Source organism: Microcebus murinus, chromosome 18, assembly GCF_040939455.1.
Source record: "Microcebus murinus isolate Inina chromosome 18, M.murinus_Inina_mat1.0, whole genome shotgun sequence".
Classification (NCBI taxonomy): Eukaryota; Metazoa; Chordata; class Mammalia; order Primates; family Cheirogaleidae; genus Microcebus; species Microcebus murinus.
This window is the reverse complement of record NC_134121.1, coordinates 48055191-48078707: the sequence shown is the minus strand read 5'-3', so window position 1 is coordinate 48078707 and position 23517 is coordinate 48055191. Positions and strand designations below refer to the sequence as shown.

The following is a 23517-nucleotide window of genomic DNA, read 5'->3' as shown; positions in this document are numbered from 1 at the left end:
TAACCTGATTTCACCTGCATAATACGGCTTAGCTTTGGGGCTAGAAATGGCGTCAGCAATTTCCTCCTGCGATTTGCCAAGCCACATATAAGAAGACTATAAAATCGAGGAAATTTCTGTAAAATAAATAAGAACTTAAACATCTGAACTGGTCACCCTGGGAGTCTGTGTACTTTTCACAAAGATGTCTCTGCCACCTGGCTCATGCTTGGAAATACTCGTTTGAAATTGTCTCCAGAACAGACACATAGGAAAAATCAATCTTATTATTTTATGGTCCTCAGTAGAGAAAAATCACATAACTGTGTGGCTTTGAGCCGTTGCAGTTTTATTTTCTAATCTCTATTGGGCTTTCAACACTGCCTTTTCATTCATTCGTTCAACCGATGTCTATTAAGTGCCTACTATGTGCTGAACAAGGTCCTTGCTCTCCCGGAGTTGTTCTTCTAGGATTGAGAAAAAGTAACACACAAGTAAATAAATGTATAAAATAGTTCCAGTTACGGATAAAAAGACTAGGGAAAATCAAACAGGTAATAGGGGTGGTGGTGATCCTCCTTTAGACAAACAGGGACTCATCTTCCTCTTTGAGGAAGTGACATTTGGCTGTGGAGGAGAGTTTCGGGAAAGAGCCCACCAGAGAGAGCATCACAGGCAGAAGGAAAGCAAGTGCAAGGCTCTGAGGCAGGAACTAGCCTGGAGCACTGGAGGGAACAAAGGGCAGCCAGAGTGACTGAAACACATTAACCCAGGGGAAGGAAGAAGTCAGATAGGGCCTGGCTGGGGCCAGATCATGTTGGGTCTCACAGGACAAAGCTTGTCATTTAGATTTTATTCTCATCACAATGAGAATTACTGGATGATTTAAGCTAGGGAGTAGTATGATCTGATCTATATTTTATGAAGGATCACTCTGGCTGTGGTCTGGAGAAAGGACTGCAAGGGACAAGAGAGAAAGCAGGAAAACTCGTTCAGAAGCTGTGATAGAATTTTTGAAGAGAGATGATGGTGCCTTGGACCAGGGTGTTAGGAATAGAGGTGGTGAGAAGCAGCCGGGCCCAGGAAATAGCAGCAGAACAGACCCCTTGCTGATGGATGGCGAGGCGGGGTGGGAAAGGAAAGAATGAAGGATGACTCACGTCAACACACTTACTTGTCCATCAGCTCCCTCTGTTATCAGCGCTATTTTAAGCTTTCCCACTCTCTTCAAACCCCCAACCCCCATGCTTTCAACAAAGAACTCCCCTCCCTGTTTCACCTACACACACACACACACACACACACACACACACACACACACACACGCACACACACGCACACACGTGAAACAAAACAAAGAACCCAAGGCCAGCAGGTGGGAACCCACTCGGTCTCCTCCCCTTCATTCCAGGCTACACACCACCTGCCCCCAAGCCTCAGAGGATGGAGTGACCCTCTTCCTGCGGGTGCCCAGCCTGAGGTCTTGGCCTGTGCCCCTCTGGTCTCCTGGCCCTCCTATCCCCAGGCTTCTCGTCTGTAGCTTTGACCTTTCTCTTCTTATTATTAGCTCTGCTACAAACACATTTACATCTCCCAGGCCGCAGCAGCTAGGCTGTCACCTCCCCTCCCCTCCCCTCCCCTGAAGATGTTCTCCATAAAGTCAGTAGCCACATTCAGTGGGCACCTGTTCAGGCTTTGTTTTCTGAAGCGTCATCTACCTTTGACATTATTGTTCCTTTCTTCCTTCAACATTACTTCTTTGGCTGACATCACACTCTCCTGATCTTCTTCCTATTTCTCTCGCATTCTTCTCCATTTTTTTCCACGTCCTCTTCTTCTCTCTGCCCTTCAAATGTTAATTTCCCTAGGGTTTCATCCTTGGCACAATTTTCTTTTAATTCATGAGGTTGCTGTGACTCAGCTCATCCCCGACCATGGCTTTAACCACCCCTCTATGCTAATGATCCTTGGTCTCCACAAAGTGTCAAAATCATGTGTGCACCTGCAGGTTGGATATTTCCACCTGGATGTCATACAGGCATCTCAGGTCCAACACTCCACATGTCCATCCCTTGTCACCGCTTGGACGATCTAAGCCTCCCTGATCCCTTCTTCTTCCTCCTCATCCACATCCCACCAGTTCCCAAGTCCTGCCAAGTTTACCGAAGAGCCCAGGAACTTGTACCTTCCTTTTTATCCTGTTGTCACCACTTCCCTAATTGCTTTCCAAGACTCTTACAATATCCTTACAACCGGTCTCCTTTCCTCTAGTCATCTTTCAGATTGTTTTCTTGAAATCTATCTGAAATGTAAATTGGACAATGCCATTGGAATACCTGACACCCTGCAGTTGTTTCTCCTCACTTAAAGGCAGACCCAAGACCGGGAACCTCAGCAAGACTAACCTACACCTTCACCCCTTTTCTGACTTCTTTCCCCTTCTTTACCTTCTTCTCTTGACAAGCATGGTGAGGATCACAGTTTTAATTTAGAACTAAAGGGAATTTCTGTACTCACATAGTAGTACATATAGTGGTCTTTTTTTAAAACTTCTTTCCTGAGTTATAATTTACATATAAAATTAAACCTGTACAATTAAGTGACTTTTGGTAAACTCACCAAGTTCGCAGCCATAACCATTACCCAGTTTTAGAACATGTCCATCACCCCAACACCATAGCACCCTTTTTATGCCTCTTGCACAGAGCTGATGAAGCTGCATTGCAGTTGTCTTTTGTGTGACTTCCTCTCAAACTGGATCACAGCTTCTTAAGGGCAAGGGCTGAGTCTCACTCTTCTGTGTTGAACCAAATGTCTTGTCATTCATGAAAGCGGGCGTTACCTAACATGACCACCAACTCGATCAGACTCAGATCCAGCTGACTTGTGACTATTCCTAAAAGTCAAATCCACTCTCATTGAGCATTTTTAAAACCATTCACCACAGAGTCTGCAAAAATTAAATATGGTTGTCTTTAAGATGTTCTAAGTATTGTTGAAATAAGTAGATAGCAACCCACCATAACTACTTTAAAGAGAACAGCAAAGAATTTTAATTATATTATTTAACCTATTGCTTACCTTGTTCCAGAAAGGGTTTAACATAATGGCTTTTAGGAAGCAATGGTGTGACTTTCGTGACCTTTCAATAAAGGCCAAATATGGCCCATGTGGATTTAGATAATTTACTAAGGTCAGCTTTGTGCTGGGTGGATATTGGTACCCTGGATCATTGGTGAGCTTAGCCAGTTACTTCTCTTGGAAATCCCAGCTTTCACTCAAGGTATAATGACCCACTTTGCATACCAGGGTTCCCTATTTTAGGGTGTAAAATAGCGTGAGACCTAATAACTAGCTATGACTCCCAAATCCTATACGTTTGCCACATATGCCTTCCTGTGCTTGACTCACCTTTAATGAACTGGCTCAAATTGAAGCCCTTACAAACCTCCTGTGTAATCCGCTGCTGCTACAGCCTAAAATACGCCAAGGGTTGGTATGCACCAAATTAGCAGTGCCTTTGCAGGTCTGTGTGCCAGCAGCGAGCAAGGAGGCATAAACCCACCCTGAGTTATTTTGATACTACTCTTTTCAGTGGTTGGGTGGGACCCTTTTGAGAAAACAAGAGGAAATAAACATCTATTTGGCATATTACATGCTATTTCAGAATCTGGTAACTAGTATATAATTATATGCCGTCTCAGAATTTGGCTCTATTTCTTCAACAGTGTTCATGCTGCATAGCTTTTTTGGGGGGGATGGGGAGGGTCAAATGTGTTTATGTAACTGGAGGCAGAATTTAGCCATTAAATTTTCACTAGAAAGCTGGAGGGGAAGATTACAGTTGGCATTTCAGAATGATTTTCTGTAATCTATTAAATGTGTTCAAATTGGTTTCATTTCATGTCACTTACTCATCTTGATTCTTTCAAGTGCAGATCAAACAACTAAACATGATGATATAAATTTGCTCAAGGACATGATAGGTGACTTTATGCCAGGTGGAAAGGGTTTGGGGCTCGCTCAGGAAGGTGGAATGGAGATAATAATAATTAAAACCCCCTTTCCATAGGAATCCAGGAGCGGATCCTCTTCCTGGCCCACCTTCGTCGAGGTGTGTGTTGCTCTACTCTTCACAGCCAGAACAGAAAAATAAACAGCTTGAGGGAAATGTAATATCATGTCAAACTGTTCTTAAACTTTTGATTTTTTAACCTGTTAACATTCCTGAACTTTAATAATGTCACCAGTGACAATTAAAACCTCAAACTCTGCATAATGTATATTAGATTGTAAAAAAATAATAATAATAACTATAACAAAAAAGAACCAACTGAAGGCAGTGGCAACTCTCACTTCTCAAAATGCTTCCAGATTTAGAGGAACAGATGTGTTATGGATTGAGACATAAAGTTGGGTCGTAGTTATGATAGTTTTTATACCAGAGCTATAAGGCTGGGAAGTGCTTCTGTGACACATGGCTTCTAAAGTCACATAATGACTAGAAGGATCAGACAAAAGGGCCGGATGCGGTGGCTCACACTGTAATCCAGCACTTTGGTTGGCTGAGGTGGGAGGATCACTTGAGGCCAGGAGCTTGGGCAATATAGTGGCAATATATCAGGCTGGGCAATATAGTGTGACCCCATCTCTACAAAAATAAAAATTAAAAAAAATTAGCTGGGGTTGGTGGAGCGCCTGTAGTCCTTGCTACTTGGGAGGCTGAGGCAGAAGGATCGATTAAGCCTAGGAGTTCAAAGCTACAGTGAGCTATGATCATGCCATTGTACCTCAGCCTGGGAGACAGATCGTCTTGAAAGAAAGAGAGAGAGAGAGAGAGAGAGAGAGAGAGAGAGAGAGAGAGAGAGAGAGAGAGAGAGAGAGAGAGAGAAAGAAAGAAAGAAAGAAAGAAAGAAAGAAAGAAAGAAAGAAAGAAAGAAAGAAAGAAAGAAAGAAAGAAAGAAAGAAAAACTTTGAGCACAACTGAGGATTGATAGAGCTGTAATGCCAAAGAAAAAATGGCTTAAAGTGTGACCCTGAATGACCAAGAGCAGGAGCTCCTCTGTTGGCTGGCTGGGGAGCTGACCGGCTTGGGAAGCAGCTCTACTTACAGGGCAGAAAAACAAGGGTGAACCTCAGGACTAAACAGAAAGATATTCTCTCCTTCTGTGACCAAGATCAGAGTCATATGCTTTGGCAAAGGCTGAACTTTAGAAATAGAAGTAAACCAGAAAATGGGATTGAAAACAGCAATTAAAAGGCTGCCACTGGTGCTGATGGTGGTGGCGATGGGCAGCTTTTGTTGAACACTTGCCATGGGCCGTTCACTCTGTTGACATATGCCCAACAGTGCCTGTGCTGTGCGCCTTACAATCTTGCAGGACGGGGACATCTCGCTCTTAAAGACAAGGAAAGTGAGAATCAGTGGAGTTAGTCAGCTTGCCCAAGGTCACGATGCTGGAAAGTGGCAGAGCTGGGGTTTGTCGTGTTTACCAGGATTGAGTTACAGTGACTCACAAAACCCACGTCATCCCCCACAGGCATTTGTGCACATTCTGCATTTTGCCCCCACAGTGGTGGCTTCTGCACAAAAGGCAGCCTGACTGTGTGTGCTGTAGTCAGAGGGATGCGCCGTTGGGGACAGGGGCAGGGGTGACGCCAAAGGGGAAGGGAAGTAGGAAACCCTGATTCTCCACGGAAGAAAGAAATGAAAAGTTACCTGAAGCCTTCTATTTCAAGACTGCCCTCAGCCAGTTTGGCCACGTGATCAGAAACTTATTTATAGCCTTCTAAATCCTGACGCTTGCAATTGACAGGGGAATGTTTTCAAAGTCCAGGGGAAGGGTGGCCACTGGTGGTGATGAATTAAAAATCCGGTCCTCCTCCCACCCCCGTGGATTTCACCCTGCCCAGACCAGTGTCTCCCCAGGGCCCCCAGTGTAGAAACAGCATCATCAACAAAGACAAAAATTATTCCAATTTACAAATACAAAGAAAACTAGCCCCTGAGGGGGAACATGGCCAGATTTTTGCAGCTTCTAGGACTGGAAGTCTGGATTTGGCTCTATTCCCGTGCTCCTTCTCAGCAAAGCTATAACTGAGAGGATTAATGTTTGATTTACGCAGAAAGATTGCTCAGCCGTATCAAAATAAAAATTAGGAAGTACCTACCTTGCCACTGGTTTGTCATCCTGCTCCTCTATGAGAGGAGAAACAAGTAACTAGAGGGGGAAATTTTTTTTTTTCAACATTGCAAACCAATCTATTCCTCCTCCCCTTCGGTAAAGAAATATTTAAGTCGTATGCATTCTTGGAGAGAATTTTCAAGAAACACTCAGCCCACAAGAATTCTGTTCATCCCACAAACCCTGCCTTGGTCCTGCGTACATTTGCTAACACTGCCTCCTCCACTTTCAGCCCGTGGGCATGTTCCTCCGCCTTTAATACCGGGCGGTTAGGACGGCACCACCGACATCTGCCCCTTTCGGAAACAACACTCCAGCCAGGGCTCCTCCCAAACAGAAGCTCCAATCTGAAGTCATCATAAAAGGAACAGAAAAAGAAAGGCACATGCTTAGTTGAACTTCATTAAGTTCTCCAGCTGACTCCCTTTGGGCTACCTTGGTTTATTTATTGTTTGGTGTTTGCTTGTTTAACTTATTCATGATAGTTACTGTCTAGTATTCTTTTGGTTTTCTTATTTAAATGATTAAGACAAACACTGCCCAGTATCTATTACAGTGACTTATATCTACATGTCATAGTTTTTGAAAATGGGATGAACTATGGGAGGGGAAAAGAAAAAAATAAACAATCATCTTGGAATATTCTCCCTTCCCAAGCAAGGCTGTGTGAAACTGCATCTTTCTCCTGGATCCGGGATTCCACTTGCTGCAGGTGACCATCTGGCTGCTGGGAGTAGCCTGGAGGCTGCAACTCAGTTGGGAAGCACAGTGTGACTAACTGTTCCAATTCCAAGTAGTAAATGTTTTGTTGGGATCAGGTCATTTTTATTCTTAACCTTGCAGCATAATGTTAGGCTTGCCCCGTGGCCTAAAATTCTGGTAAGTCCTACCGCATCTCGGAAGGAGATGCTTTTCTAACAGAGGGGGAAGAATGCCAAAGGAATCTAAGGGGCAGATGTCAGGCCTAGTTTAGAAACCATATTATTGGTCTTTACACTGGATTCCTTTTCTGTGACGGTGGATAATTTGGCCCTGGCAGGGCGAAGGTGAACTGGGTTACTGGATCTGCGAGTATAAAGACACTCCTAGGGCCGGGCGCTGTGGCTCACGCCTGTAATCCTAGCTCTTGGGAGGCCGAGGCGGGCGGATTGCTCAAGGTCAGGAGTTCGAAACCAGCCTGAGCAAGAGCGAGACCCCGTCTCTACTATAAAATAGAAAGAAATTAATTGGCCAACTGATATATATATAAAAAAAAAAAAAAAAATTAGCCGGGCATGGTGGCGCATGCCTGTAGTCCCAGCTACTCGGGAGGCTGAGGCAGAAGGATCACTCGAGCCCAGGAGTTTGAGGTTGCTGTGAGCGAGGCTGACGCCACGGCACTCACTCTAGCCTGGGCAACAAAGCGAGACTCTGTCTCAAAAAAAAAAAAAAAAAAAAAAAAAAAAAAAAAAAAAAAAAAAAAATAAAGACACTCCTAGAAGTTTTACTGCTTTGAGTTGTTTAAAATATCAGTTGAAATCCCCATAGTACATGATTTCTTTGGGTTTGTTCAGTCCTCGTACTGGAGGAGAAATATTTTGGTAGCAGATTTTAATTCTGTTCAGAAAAATAGGGAAGTTGTTTTTGTCAGTTACTTTATTTTTATTATTTTGCATTTAGAGCCTGATATCTTCCTCCAAAGCAAAAATGCAATTCAACTGAAATTAAATGCTAGATGCTAAGGGATTCAAAAGATAAGAGAAATTCCTTACTTGCAGAGTTCTTACTGATTGGCAGGAGAAACAGGCTCAGAAACAAACAGCTAACTACAACAGGAAAAAATATGTACAATTCAAGCTTTGTATTCATGTGTTAGCTTGAATTAATATACATTGCATCTCCAGCGATTAATTCATCCTAGAGAAGAGTAGTAAGTCAGGAAAAATGAAGAAGAAGAAGCCCACGTGAGCTGGTTCTTGGATTGGTAGGATTTGCCGATATCATCTAACAGCGGGGCTTCCGGGAGGAGGGAACAGCTCGTGCTAAAGCTCTGACATGTGAGCACTGTTATCCTGTAACTCAGGGGTAGGAAGAAGGAGGAGCTAGGAAGAGAATGAGACCAGAAAAAGAGTTAACAAGGTGTAGTAGGTCTGACCTTCCTTGAGAAGGCAACTGTTGGGTAAATTCTTGGCAAAATGCCTCTTGGTGTGTTTATTGCTTGAATTGGTTAAAGCAATGGCTAACATTTCTGACCTGGCATTTTGGGCAAAGGGAAGAGAGAGTGATTCCTGGTCTTTGTACTTAGTAACAGGTATTTGATGAATACCTGGGGGTGTATATTATTTATTTCATGCTCCTCACAATTGGAATAAAGCATGAAGTTCCCAAAGCTTGTCATAGACACAAGACAAAGAAACACTTTTTGTTGTTGCTCTCTCCAGGCTTGTTTGAGACGACAGGAAAACAAAAAAGACCAAAATGAGAAGAAACGAGATCAGTTTTGGGGTCCAGATACAAGTTTTGAGAGATTCCGGTTTTCGAGTGGGTCATCTTCCAAACAGGTAAGGAGAATTCTGGGAGACATTTTTCTGCTGCAGTGTGCGTGTGCGTGCGTGCATGCGAGTGTGCGTGTGTGCATGTGCGTGCGTGTTACTTAGGAAAAAAATCAACTCAAAAAGGTGACGTTGCAGAATCCTAAAGGCCAGAGCAGGAAGAGGCTGGCCCTGGAGCTCCCATCCTGGACACGGCTCCCGCTGCTCCCTGCTGGGTGCTCTTCCCACTTGACCCTGGTGATGCCTCATTCTTCTTTCCTGTAGATGAAGGGCCTGATGGTCTACAAAACACCATCCAGATCAGAGATGCCGTAACTCTTTAAGAGTTGGAGGCTCTAAGCCTTCTCAAGCACATAGTGGTGGCTTGCGGTCTAACCTGTTGCATTGGTGGGTCTTGTTTTTATTTGAAATGAAGGAAGAGAGTAAAATGCAGTAATAACTGCATCACATAATAACTGGCAATTGTTTATAAATGTTTTTGTCTAGAATGATAACAAAGAATAAGAGACATACAATATTACAGCAATATGATAACAATGATAGCCGTAGTCATGGTCACCATTGTTTGAGTGCTTACAACATTCCAGGCACTATGCTAAGAACTTAATACGTTTTAGCTTATTTAATTCTTATAAATGTATATATCTATCTATTCTTTCTCTCTCTATCTCTTTGCCTCATGTTACAGATGAGAAAACTGGGCCTTATAGAAAGTTAAGAAACTTTAGGCCGGGCGCGGTGGCTCACGCCTGTAATCCTAGCTCTCTGGGAGGCCGAGGCGGGCGGATTGCTCGAGGTCGGGAGTTCAAAACCAGCCTGAGCAAGAGCGAGACCCCGTCTCTACTATAAATAGAAAGAAACTAATTGGCCAACTAATATATATAGAAAAAATTAGCCGGGCATGGTGGCTCATGCCTGTAGTCCCAGCTACATGGGAGGCTGAGACAGAAGGATCGCTTGAGCCCAGGAGTTTGAGGTTGCTGTGAGCTAGGCTGACGCCACGGCACTCACTCTAGCCTAGGCAACAAAGCGAGACTCTGCCTCAAAAAAAAAAAAAAAAAAAAAAGAAACTTTACCTAAGATTTCATAGCCAGTACATGGTAGACTGGAGTTTCCATTCCAACCAGTCTGACCCCAGAGAAGGTGCTCTGCACTGCTGAGCTATACGATCATATTTCATGTTTAAGATCTTATCTGTGTAAGAATTTTACTTATCCAACATAAGAGCTAAATACCACAAGCTATATTCGATACTGGTTGTTAGCATGGTGAATTGATTTAAGATGAGTAGTATGCCTGTTATGAATTCCTATTTAATATTTTATGCCTAAAATATACTCTAGAGGAGGGACTGTCTCTTTCCTATCAGTAGTGTGGATCCCTAAGATAGATCCTGGATACCTCACATCAATCAAGTTCTTGTTCAAATTTCTTTTTTAATCTAGGCTGTTCATACTGCAGTTATTTAATGTTCAAAGGACACCTTAAAAACATCGATGATTGATGTTTATAGATGTAGATGTATCCCTGGGAGAGAAATATACTCCCTATTAAGGAATGTAAAATCACATGATAAAATATTTCACCTAGAGTTTGAAGGTGAAAGAGAATATCTCACAATATTGTCAAGACTAAGAACACGTTGCCTGGATCCTTTCCTGTTAGTCAAGGACTAAATATAATGCCTGCTACTGATTAAACTTAGAGAGGGAGATTAATCCAAAAATTCAATCTAGTTTGGCTAGAACGACACGTTTTTAGCATTAAGATAAATTCTCACATTTTTACACTTAGAAACAAAATCAAGGACAGATTAAAAAATGTAATTTAAGTCAAACAGTAGCATGTAGCAATCTTCCTAGATTGGAATTCCTAAACAAACGGGCAGCAGGTTCTTCTGTTTCCGTGCTTTGGTGTGGCAATACTTGTGCATTTGGTGTATTCAGGACTTGAAGTTTTATGATCCTCTTCACAGCTTTAGGGGACAGGCTGGTGTCCAATTCCTATAGTTTTATTCTTCCTCCTATAAAAATTATGCATTCTTGAAATCATCTTTGCAAAACAGGCCTCTTCTAAAAAAGGCCGTAGTTGTACATATAAATGTAATTATGTCAAATCGCCTCTGTAATCACAGATGACATGGATCTCATTTTCCAACTTTTAATTTTATTATTCACTTATATGCAACACGCTAAAAAGACAAAAACATGTGGTAAAATGCATAAAACTGGCAATTTCTCTAAAGTAAAGTATAAGGACAAGATTTTTCATGTTTTCACTATGTCACTGTACTTCTGTGTGTCAGAGGACATGAAACATTGCTTATATAAAGTCAGTTTTTTCCGGATAATGATATCCCAACGGTTTGAGCCTTGATTGTACAAGTGCCTTGAAGGCCCTGTCTTCTCTATCAAGAAGAGTGGCAAAATCTGACTTTTTCACAGTGAAATTCACCTCTGCTTTGCTCTCTGCATTGCAGATATTCTTTGGGGGATACTGGAGGATTTGCCTCCAGACACAAAAGCAGAGGATGGCAGGGTGAGAGAAAATGTCACCGAATGCTACATTCTCAACAGCCATCCACTTGTGTGCTCATAATGCCATCCCTCCTGGCTCATAGCTTTGACTTTTGCCTGGTACAAATGAAGCCAGAGGTCCCTTATTAGACTCAAACCAGATCCAGGAAATCTTCAACTCCAGGATCATGGGTTGGATTGGAGATTCCCCTCCCAGGTTTGGACCTCTACCTCAATTTTTATCCAAATCCTGTTGTTCTTAAACCTTCAGAGTCTGGGCCTGCCCTGCTGTCTCTCAAAGCCTGAGGGGATCCAGAACTTATTCAACCTCTTTCCACAGGGTCCACAATGCCAGGGAGGTCCTGGAGCTCGTCTCCCAGGGGAGGCTGTGAATGAGAAAGTGGGTACCTCCCAAGGAGAGCCTAGGCCAGACAGATCTAATGTCCAGAGTTCAATGTATTGAATGTCACATGAGGCACCAGAGTTACAAAAGATCTTCAGTCACTGAGAAAGGAGCAAGAGGAAGGTAGAGCTCAGTGAGACAGTGTAAACCCAACCAAAGCTGTCCTCCCTAGGTGGAAATTCTCTAAGTCATTTCCTTCTAGAAATTGTGGTGGCTGAAAACTCTTAAGTAATGCTTCACCTCAGATTTGTGAGGGTGGGTTCATGCTCTGATGGAGTGGCTGGTATGAAAGTGAAGTGCTGAATCCATGGAAATTTTTCCACTGTCCAGTCCCTATATGAAGCATGCCACTACCAAATTTGGACACTTGTATTGCAGCTTTCATCACTTGTTCATTCCTTAACCTGGACTCAAATTGTCACAATGTTGATGAGCCTGGAACAAACCAGGCAGTTGCCATCAAGTAATGGCTCCAGCGTGCAGCTATCATTTCCAGACACCTGCCTAGAGGTGGGCAGGTCCCCAAATACACAGTTAACCTGATGACTGCTCCATCACGACACAACCTCCTTGCTACAACCAGTGGCAGAGGCTGTGTCTAATCTCAGTCTAAGATAAAGCAACACTCATCAAGCCTGTGCTAAGATGTTCTTTAAAGTGGTGCCTCCCACAGATAGCTAAGTTAGTGGCTTGGCATAGGAGAAAGCATTTATTGAGGCCCAACTCTGCCCCTCATTTCAGTGTGAATTCGGGCAACCCACTTTACCTCTAAGTCCTTCAGTTTCCCATCAAGGAGATACTTATTATTATGCATTGTGAGAATGAAGGAGACTCTTAAGTGGCATACTAACATTAGATTACATCATAAACTGCCTTGATGTCCAGCTGTACTTGCAAATGATGTTCCAACAGGTATCAGTGGAGGAGCAGGTTCTGAGGCTTCTAGAATACCTCAGCACAGTCCCAGGCCACATTTCTAAAAACCAACCTAATGTAGCAATGAAACTTTAGGCCCTTTTCAGAGTTGCATACAGCCCTGTCAACTGCTTCATCCAATTAGAATTTAACAGGGAAATAAACAGTAGCTCCACATAACCAACTAGAAATTGAATAGTTAAGTAGACTAAAAAGCAAAACAGGCTCTAGACATAAGGAGAAAGCAGGGCCCTTCCTCCCCAGGTACCTGCGGGATAGCTGTGGGCCTGGAGGAGGCTGCCATGATTGACTGGGGCACAGAGAGTATTTTGAGCTCTCAGTCCCTCTCAGAGAAGAGACAGAAGCCCTGCTTTCCCCATAAAAGATGATGGAAATGATTAAATTAGCCCAGCACGTGGTGGGGGCTTGGGGGGGGTGAGCTATGCAGATCATGGGCCCTTCTCATCTGTCCAAGGTCCTTATCTTTGCTGCAAGGCACAGTGTTCCAGATGTGTAAACCTCAAGGACTGAGGACACGTTGTCACTGCGTTTACTTCACTGGGAAGGAAGGTGGGGACCCGCCCTCTGTTTTCAAGAGCACCATTTGCTCTGCTAACAGGAATAGGATTATTGTCCTTTCACCGCCAACCAAGCAACTAAATATTTAGATTCCAGGGCCCAGGGCCCCAATGTTACCTCAGAAGGAGGCGTAGGTAGTTAGCCTGATACCAAGAAGCAACTGGCAGTGCCGCAGGCCTGGCTCAGTGTGGTGTTTACATCAGTGAAGTCACCTGAATCTCCCGGCAAGCAAGGGGAGCTTCAGGAAGAAGGCCGCTCCCCAACACGATCACGTTAATTGTTTTGTCCATGAGAATCCACACAGACTCCAGAGATTAAAATAAGAAGTAAAGCCTCTTCAAGTAATCTGCAGTGGCTTAAAAAGTCAGAATGTCCATCCATACGTGAGGGCAGGAAAGGTCTAGAACTGTTCTGTCCAATGCAGTGGCCACTGGCTGCATGTGACTATTTAACTTTACATTTAAATTAATTAATATTAAATTTAAAATTTAGGCTAGGCACAGTGGCTCACGCCTGTAATCCCAGTACTTTGGGAAACCGAGGTGGGAGGATTACTTGAGGCCAGGAGTTCAAGACCAGCCTGGGCAACATAGTGAGATTCCCATCTCTACAAAAAAAAACTTTAAAAATTATCTAGGCATGACAGTGCGTGCTTGTAGTCCCAGCTACTCAGGAAGCTGAGGCAGGAGGATGGTTTGAGCCCAGGAGTTTGAGGTTGCTGTGAACTATGTTGATGCCACTGCACTCCAGCCTGGGTGACAGAGTGAGGTCCTGTCTCAAAAAACTAACTAAATAAATATAAAATTTAGTTCCTTAGTGACACTAGCCACAATTCACGTGCTCAGGAGCACATGTGGTCAGTGGCTGCCATACTGGACCACGTGGATCTAGAACATTTCCATCATTGCAGAAAGTTCTATGGAACAGCACTGCTCAGGATTATGGTCAAGTCCCCAAAACAAAACAAGACCCCAACTGGCCCTGCATAATCCGTGACACAATGCCGTGCATACCACAGCGCCTAGCAAACAGTAGCTCCCCAATGACTCAGCTGTCCGTGAGGCTGGCTTGGTTTGCATTCCGGGTTGTCCTAAGACCTGAGTGTATTTGCATGGCTCCTTTCATTACCTGTTTATTCATGCTGTCCTGTCTGTGAAACTTGCAGCTTCTCCTCTTTCAAATGGCTCTTGGGGAGTTGTTCTCCCATTAATCTATCAACGTCAACCCACTGACACCCTTAACAGTGTCATGAAAGCAACCACGGCTTAGGACACAGCATACGTGTTCCATGAGTCATACTTTTAATTTTTTCTCTAACTTCTGCCTGTCCGTTGTCGGATTCCTTGTGGGCCGGGCCTCTCTCTTCTCTCTGGCCCCGGGCCTGTGGCTGATGAGGCGGGTCACACTGGCACACACTGGTTCTAACTGACACGGGCCCCACCCGGGGGAGGCTGTGAGTCATCTTCAACACCTGGCGTGGCGTTCGTCACAGCCACCCTCCTGACTCCAGCTCAGGTTCTACGCCCTGGAGGTGCACCTGAGCAATAATGCTGCAGCCTCCAGCCCCTCCAGCCGGAGCGCACGTCATGGGGAGGGAATGTGCAGCCCACGGTTTGACAAGCGCGGATCTGTGGGAATTTTCCTTTGAGTTTGTTTTCCATCTGAGCTGTTGCTCTGTTCACGGAGGCAGGTCCCACAAGCCTGTCAGACTCAAGATGCTGAACACATCAGCTCCCCTCCACTTGTGTCCTCTCCCTGAATTCCTTATTCTGCCCAAGCTGGAATCCTGCGAATGATCTTAAACTCCCCCTCCTTTTCTTTCTGCTCCTCCTCACCCTTCACAGCGATCACAACAAACCCTGACGTCTTATCTGTTCTCTCTTGAATCTGTCCACTGTCACCTCCCTTTGTGGGGCCCTGTCTTTTTTTTTTTTTTTTTTTTGGTCTGGATTATTGCAGGAGTCATTTCCTTGACTGTTTTATCTTTACCTCACCTGTTCCAGACAGTCTTCCAGGCTGCTGTAAGAGTGAGCCCTCCAGAAGCAGGTCAGATCATGATGCTCTTATTAAAAATTCTTTAGTGGTTGTCCATAGTCTTTGGGATCAAGGTCAGACACCTTCACAAGGTGCTCAGCCTTTGTTGGCCTGACCCCTGTCTCCCTCCCTAGCTCATCTGACCTACCTCCGTGCATCCTCTACTCTGACCGAACTTCCTCTGGGAAGAGTTTCTGGGGCTTCCTCTGGGGGTCAGGTGATTTTGCTCTTGTCTCTTCTTTGTCCCTCAGAGAACACTCTCTGGGTTCAAGTCCACCATGGGGTATGTCTTCCTGTCTGCCTCTCCTCTCTTAGGCTGGGAGCCAGTCAAAAGCAGGCGCTGTTTATGGTTATATTTCCAATGCTAGGCGTGGTGTTCATCATAGGAGCACACAATAGGAGCTCTCAATGCATGTTTGATGGCTAATAGTTGCAAGAATATTTTAGGAATATGCACATATTAAACGTCATAACCATATAGCCATAACAGCCAGAATAGGGATCCTCATGTCACTTGGAGCAGAGAATGCTCTATGACCTGGCCTGAAATGATTGAGAGGGCAGAGGTTTGGTCAGAGTGCCCATCTGCCGTGGCGAAACAGCTTGAAGATTAGTCGATTATGATCAACCTTGAAACCCCTGGACTAACCAGCTAAAGAGTAACCAGCTAAAGACAGCATTCTTTTCCTGGCATACCACTCTGCAAAGGGACAGAAGACTTCCTTAAAGCACTGAGCAAGCTCGTTTTGTCACAGGTAGTCAAGAGCACAGAGACATAAGAACTGCTGGGTTGTAGCTCTCTGTAGACAGAGGAAACTCAGAACAGCCCACAGCTGGCCCAGGACTCGCTTGTCCTTTATAACAGAGGTCACCTCGTGTGGCTGGACGTTCTGCCAGAGAACTCACCAGACTGACTGGACATTTCTTTTATGACTAGATTACAGATTAGTTGGAGTACTGGTGTTTAGGTCCCTCTACGGGCAAACCATGGTGCTGGAGGTCTTGAGTGGCATTAGTGGAGCAAACAAACACTGAGTCTTAGGCAAAGCCAGCAACACTTCATTTCTCCTCCATTTCTGGGCTTTGTCTGAGTTCCACTTGGTCATTCCAGAATAGCGCAGGCATTAAAATGGGGGAACTGCAGGTTTAAATTGTGAATGCTTCCAAGAAGTTGCCTTGCCTTTTTCAACAGATAAACAAGACAACCTTGTCCTTCCACCTGGGTGATTCTGCCACGTGGCTGAGTTGACACAAATACCAATTATTATCTTAGTTCAGTGAAATTCTTGGTGCCAAGAATTGGTGGCCTCTGACCCAAAGAGTTCCCTGTGTTAATTGGACTTAGCAGCTCAGAAATTGCATGAGAAATTATAACAAAATGTCTTTTTCCCTTTGTAATGTAGTGTGCTATGCATTTCAGTTTACTACATTTTACTGAAATTCCCTACTTCAAAAAAAATGGTTCCAAGTAATTTTTAAAACCGAAGAACTTGTTGAAAACCATTTAAAACTTAGGCATCAAAATTAAAATTTTTTTAATAGCAAGATAATGGTATTCAGGCACACACCTGTACTGAACATATGTGTGTTATTTTTATAACATACAGCATTTTATCTTAACACTGTCTTTTATTTTGTTTTATTCATTAAGAAATTATAATATAATTATTGTATTCATCAATTAAAAACAAATTTTTTTAAATTTAAATATAAAATAAGGAAATTATAAATCACTTGTGTACAAGATACTGCACTGGGTGCTATGGGGTTACAGTAATGAACAAACCGCGTCCTGCCCGTGGGTCATTTACAGTGTTGGCGAAGGAAGATGTGATACACACACCTGCAGTTCCAAACGGTATCCGATGTGGGGAACAAAAGGGCAGGAGAACCTGGGAAAGCTTCACAGAGAATGTGGATTTTAAGCTAGATTTTCAGACATGGGCAAGATTTGGGGAGCTGGAGTGGGGCTGGGAGCAGAGGTAGGAAGGGGGTCACAGGTGAGGAGAAGAGGCTAAGTCTAGGTGGGATGGGCACCCTGGGGAAATGGTGGGTGGTGCCGTCTCCTTGCAGCATCAGACCCTTCTCAGAGCTCCCCTCCCCGCCTTGCCAGTGAAGCTGGCTCTGCCCTGAGGCTGCTCCCATCTAGCGCTGTTCCTGTCCCCCCCCACGCACCCTCCTTGGGGCTGGGATTGGGAAGCAGGAGGGCGTCCTTCTTGCTTCCAGTGCTGCTCTCCCAGACCATCGCTCCCCTGGCCCTGTGGGACACGCTGGTCCACTGAGGCGTGTGCTGTTTTATTCACCATCCCCTCCCCTCATCATCCTTTTAGTCTCCCGTCACTCCCCCTCATTCAGTGAAGACTCTAGCAGGTGGTTCAGTCTCTGGCCACCCCATCTCCTGGTCTCCCGCCACAATCCTCGACAACTGCAGCATCCGCACCCTGGCTTCTGGGTTCCTGACATACCTCAAGTACCCTCCTCTGTCCCACTCTGCCACCCCCACCTCCAACAGCGTCCCCCAGGCTGCATGATCACCCAAGAGGATTCCGTCTCCAGAATCACTAGATCATTCCTGGTCTCCAGGCCTCCCAGCCCTGTTATTTGACCCCTTCTACTGTGATGCTTCTTCCACCTCTTGGGAACCCTGGTCCAGTGACTCCTGTCCGTTCGCCCTGTGACGCCCCCTCTGCACTGATGCTTCCTTCCTGGGCAGCGGGGTTCTGTGCGGACCCTCTCAGTAATCCCCTCGCCTTTGTCTCTCTGCGCCCCTGTTGTGAAATCCGGCCCATCGATAGTCTCAGGGCTCACATCCGGGCCATGGCTACTTCAGGAGAAGAGTCGCCCAACTTTCACAAACAGTGCCACGGGAGGTGCACGCCACCAGCCTCCTGGAATTCCTCAGTGCTGCCCGGTTTCTCTGGTCAACTCTCTTCCACTGCAGACCTTCCTCCTTTCCCCCAATCTTCAGTCCCTCCTCTCTCCCACCTCACACCTCCGTGGTCCTCACCTGGAAACTTCCTGCTACACCCTGCTCTGCCCTCGTTCCCGCCATTTCCAAACTGTCACTTGTGCCCAGGATCCCACCCCTCACCTCCCCGGGACCCTCAATCCACCCCTTCCCTGCCGTACTGTCCTCTGCACCACAGCCTCCCGTCCCCATCTCGCCACGACCTTGGGCCTCTCCCCAAAAAGAGAGAACAGAACAGCCCTTCCGTACCCCACATCCTCTCCGCTCCCTCCTTCCCCTTCACAGCCAAAGTTCTCCAAAGACTTATTTACACTGACTGACTCCATTTCCCCACCTCCTACTCGCACCTCAGCCCACTCCAATCTGGCTTCCACACTCGTCATGCCACAGAAATGGCTCTTCGTCAAGTGACTTCCTGGTCCTGGAACGCAGTGGGTCTCTTTCCGTCCCCCCCCAGCTCGGCAGCTGGTGGCCTCCATAGCCACTGGCTCCTCCCTGAGCTTCTGCAAAGCCACGTCCTCCCCCAGGTCCCCCGTATCTCTGGAGGCGGTTTCTCACTTCCCACTTCTCGTCCTCCTCCGCCAGGCTCGGAGCCGGGATTCCTCAAGGTTTGTTCTCCTCTCACTCTGTACCTGGGGAGGTTCGTCCTGTTTTTGTGCCACAAACTTCTTTGGCCTCACGGTGAACTCTCTGCAGCCCCTTCTCAGAATGATATTTTCAGGTACATAAAATAAGATACACAGGCTTTCAAAGGAAACTACTTTTATTGAAATAGTCATCAAAATATTTTTAGAAATTTGTGGTTTGGTAATATATGTGCTTCTTTATTAACACATTAAATAACAAGAGATGGGCGTAAAGGGTATTTTGAGACATCTGCAACAAATTTCATGAGGTGTGAAAATATCTATGATTTCTATTGGTGACAAAATCACAGGTCCTGCTAATAGTACTGTGGTTTGTTGCCTGCATTCATAGATGAAAGATATGCTTAGATTTCAGTTAGAGGTTAGAGGAAATAAAGATGTCATTTTTCCCCCTATCCAAGTTCATGGCCTGTCCCCAAGAAATCCTGCTCTATACTCTCTCCTGAAGTCATCTCATGCACATTTTAACTATCAAAGTCAATATGTTAACTGCCAATGACTCCTCCCAAATCTGCATTTCCAACCCAAACCTCATTTTTGATCCCTAGATCAGAATATCTGACTGTTTACTCACTATCTCTCTACTTGGATATCACAAAAAACACCTCAAACTCAACAGGCCCAATGCCAAAGTATCCAACTTGGCTCTTCATTCTTCCTTTGATGCAGTATCATCAGAATCTGAAATTTCCTCCACCTCCCCCCATATCTAACTCATCACAAGTCCTATCAAGTTTACTTCCATAATATCTTTTTTTTTTTTTGAGACAGAGTCTTGCTCTGTTGCCCTGGGTAGAGTGCAGTGGTGTCCTTCTAGCTCACTGCAGCCTCAAACTCCTGGGCTCATGAGATCCTCCTGTCTCAGTTGCCGAAGTAGCTGGGACTACAGGCACATACCACCACGTCCAGCTAATTTTTTCTACTTTTGGTAGAGATGGCATCTCCCCATGTTGCTCAAGCTGGTCTTGAACTCCTGGCCTCAAGGGATCCTCCTGCCTGTAATCCCAGCACTTTGAGAGGCTGAGGTGGGAGCATTGCTTGAGGCCAGGAGTTTGAGACCAGCCTCAGCAAGAGCGAGATGCTGTCTCTACAAAACATAGAAAACTTAGCCAGACATGGTGGTGTGGGCCTGTAGTCCTAGCTACTTGGGAGACTGAGACAGGAAGATTATTGAGCTTAGGAGTTTGAGGTCACAGTGAGCTATCATGATACCACTGTACTCTAGACCGGACGACAGAGTGAGACCCTGTCTCAAAAAAAAAGATCTAAAAGAATACAGACCAGCCAATTAGCAGTTTTTATTTCAAAGTTAATGGGATTTTTGAATGTTTTAATTTTTCTTTCTTTATGTTTGTGTTTATTTTTCCATTCTGAGCATGCATTTTTGTCATAAAGAATTATGCTTTACAAAAATAAACCATTGAAACTACAAAGAGATGATTTCACTGGCAAATTTGCAGGATGTTTTGTTTTCTCCCTCTGAAAGACACAAGCTAAATCTTAAATACTGCTTTATGCATTCTACTCAGAAACCTTCAGCTGTACCCCATTCCCCATCACATGGATTCTCTATCCTTTGCTTGAATTTCAGAGCTCCCCACAATCTGACCCCACCCTCCTCCTCACACTCTGCTCCGCCCCCTCCCCTGACTGTCTCACAATGGTGCCTGCTTGTTGCACACCCTCCACCCTTCCGCTCAAATGCTGCCTCCAGCCCAGACAGCTCCTGTTCATCCCTCAAGTCCCAGCACATGCCACTACCTTCCCTTGACTTCTCCCCTTTTCCCTTGAGTTTCGATGGCCTTTGGAATTGGTGCAGCCCAATCTGTCACTTGGTTAAATGTTTTGTATTTTGCTTATAATGCATTAATCTTGTGTCTCCCATTGTCACTTTCTTGTTTTTATGGTCCTTCATGGTGCCTAGTATGGAGTTGAGGACAGTGGGTGCGAGTATAATGCTTCTCAATTGACCTCCATGTTTTACGACCTATTATTTTTAGCAGGAGGCATTTTCGTGAATGATCGCCACTTGATGGTCAAGCCCTCCATGTGCTCAGATGCTCCTCTGAGCTAAAAGGAGAAAATGAATTCAAATAAAGGGTGAAGGGGAAATACAGTGAAGCAAAACCATACCTGAAAAACACCCAACTCGAAGACAGTCTCAATGTGCTACAAAACATGACATTTTAGTGTTCAAAATTTTAAAACCCAACAATTTTCTAGCCACATACTGCGTCCTTACCCACTGCCCCACCACACAGAACTGCATCCCTACTACAGCCAGAGAACACGATGTGCAGGATCCCCCGGTATTAAGAACCACGAGGGTTGGGCGCAGTGTCTCACGCCTTTAATCCTAGCACTCTGGAAGGCCAAGGCGGGAGGATGGCTCAAAGTCAGGAGTTTGAAACCAGCCTGAGCAAGAGTGAGACCCCGTCTCTACTAAAAATAGAAAGAAATTAATTGGACAACTAAAAATATTTAGAAAAAATTAGCTGGGCATGGTGGTGCATGCCTGTAGTCCCAGCTACTTGGGAGGTTGAGGTAGGAGGATTGCTTGAGCCAAGGAGTTTGAGGTTGCTGTGAGCTAGGCTGACACCACGGCATTCTAGCCAGGGCAACAGAGTGAGACTCTGCCTCAAAACAAAACAAAACAAAAAAAACATGAGAATAATTTCTCCAGCACACAAAGGATTAATTTGCATTATAAGAAATACCTAGCAGGTGTCAGAAAACCTGCCATGCTTGTCATTTCAGTAGCTTGCAGCACTAAGGTTCATCTGGTGGCCATTCCATAGTGGGATGGATAGCAGTCTCGAAGCAAGTTCTAAAGTCCCACAAGCCTCTCCTTCGGAGAGTAGACCCAGTGGTGATCAAACGTCACAAAGATTTTAATTACTGAGGCCACTGTTGCTCTGAGGTCAGGGCCTCAGGCTGGGTCACTTCAACCTGCTAGTATGAAAATCAGAGAAGCCTGAAAGCAGGAAAGAGTTCTCTGTAGAACGAGAGGGTAGAGAGAGGTGCCCACAATAATTATGCACGTGGCAGCCCAGCTGACTCCAGGAGGCATCTTGTGGCAGAATGGAGAGCAAAGGCATCTGGCAATGATCCTAGTCTTACCTGGGCCCACCTGGCAGCTGCATTGTCACAGGGGAGGGACAAATGAGCGTCAGCAGTAGTTGGATCCAGGTGGGTGGTACCTGAGTCCAGAAAAACCAGAAAGCCTACTGATCCCTGTTCTTTATCATTCAAGTTTAAATTCTGATAAATTCAGAATTGTCCTCAACACATGAGAAGGGTTTTGCTGCTCTAAGATCTTTGTCTGGACCAGAGAAACTTCAGCCTGCTCCGTGCTACGACAGCCCTCAGTGTAGAACGTACTTTATGTTTCTTGACTACCACGTAAAGGCATCCGTCCTATCCAGAATGCTATCTGTACAAGCTGACTTCGATTCCCTAAGGCAGTTTTGGGGTTTGAGGCCCAGTTTGAATGTGGACTTTGGGTACAACACTCTGAAGATACTCAATGCACACACAGCTGCTTGGTCAACCTCCCCAGGTTGTCACTGTTGGTCGAGGTCCACTGCCTTGATCACCATCTTTCATAATCTCATGAGACTGACTATTTCAGACGAGCTCAATGCACAGGCTTTCTTTGGCACCAGCTTCACACCACTGTTTTCCTCTTCCCTCCTATCCACAGCAAGCCATCCCCTGATCTGTACCATGTCATAAGATGCGCTCAGCTCCGTCCCCCATCACGTGACACACGACAAATGCGGGTTTGGTACACATCAATCCGAGTTGAGTACGCCCCCTGGGGGAGGGACAGGGCTGGGATAGCAGTTGAGAACCAATTTCTCAGGTCTTGGAAAGGAGCCTTCAGGCAAGTGTGGGAAAATAACTTCAAGTCTTTTCTGTGCCTGGCTGCTTTAGTCTACACGGTCTTCTGATCATCTCAGTTCATTGTCACCATTTCTGAGTCAATACTATTTGCTCCTACTTTTTAAAGAAATCTAATCATTCTCAACATTCCTGATGAAATGCATCCCACATCCCAACCGTTGTGTCTTCATCTTCCAAGAGATCTAGCTTGAACCACGATGTTGTTACTAAGTCATCACTTCAGTGCCCAGTGCTACTTACGTTCCCTAATTAAGGAATTAATTTCTCTTTCTCTTCCCAGTACGTCTTTCTCTGAACTTTTGAGAGAGCTGAGCCTTGGGCAAAGTAATATCTCTACTTTATTATGTGTGATGCCAGAAGAGCAAGTTGGGCATCTTTGGGAAACTTAAATTCAAAAATAATAATCCAGAAAATATTGATTAATTTTGTCAATAACTTATTTTAGTTAATATGGCTTTATTATGACTTTCATCAGATTCCCAGTGGAGAACCTAAAGTACACTCATGTATCATGTAGGTTGTGTTTATGTTTTGTTTTGTTTTTTGTTTTTTGCTTTTTTAATGTCTTAGGCTTTGATTTTGAAAGATAAAGCTGGGGGTTTTTCCCCCAAAGGAATAGCAACTCACCATTGCCTCCACTTCCATGTGACATTTCAACTTAGGAACATATGGGGAAGAAATGAAAATCGCAGTACTTTTCAAAATTGCAAGAGGAAAAGACACAATTTTAGAATCAACTTTAAATTTTAAAAAATCTAATTATTGTTTGATAATCTCTAAATGTTGTTAAATATTTGCTCTTAGGTTTTGCTATCCAAAAAAAAAATTACACCATATTTTCTTAAGACTAGATA

At 44.7% G+C, this 23517-nt stretch overlaps 1 protein-coding gene across 1 annotated transcript in view; it reads left to right on the top strand.

Annotated features, from left to right (window-relative positions):
- MARCHF10 (membrane associated ring-CH-type finger 10) overlaps positions 1 to 23517 on the top strand; it is an 83575-nt gene that overhangs the window by 5641 nt on the left and 54417 nt on the right. Inside the window, exon 3 of the mRNA XM_012747480.3 lies at positions 8585 to 8704. Coding sequence (XP_012602934.1) covers positions 8585 to 8704 — 120 coding nt within the window. The remainder of the gene's footprint in view (positions 1 to 8584; positions 8705 to 23517) is intronic.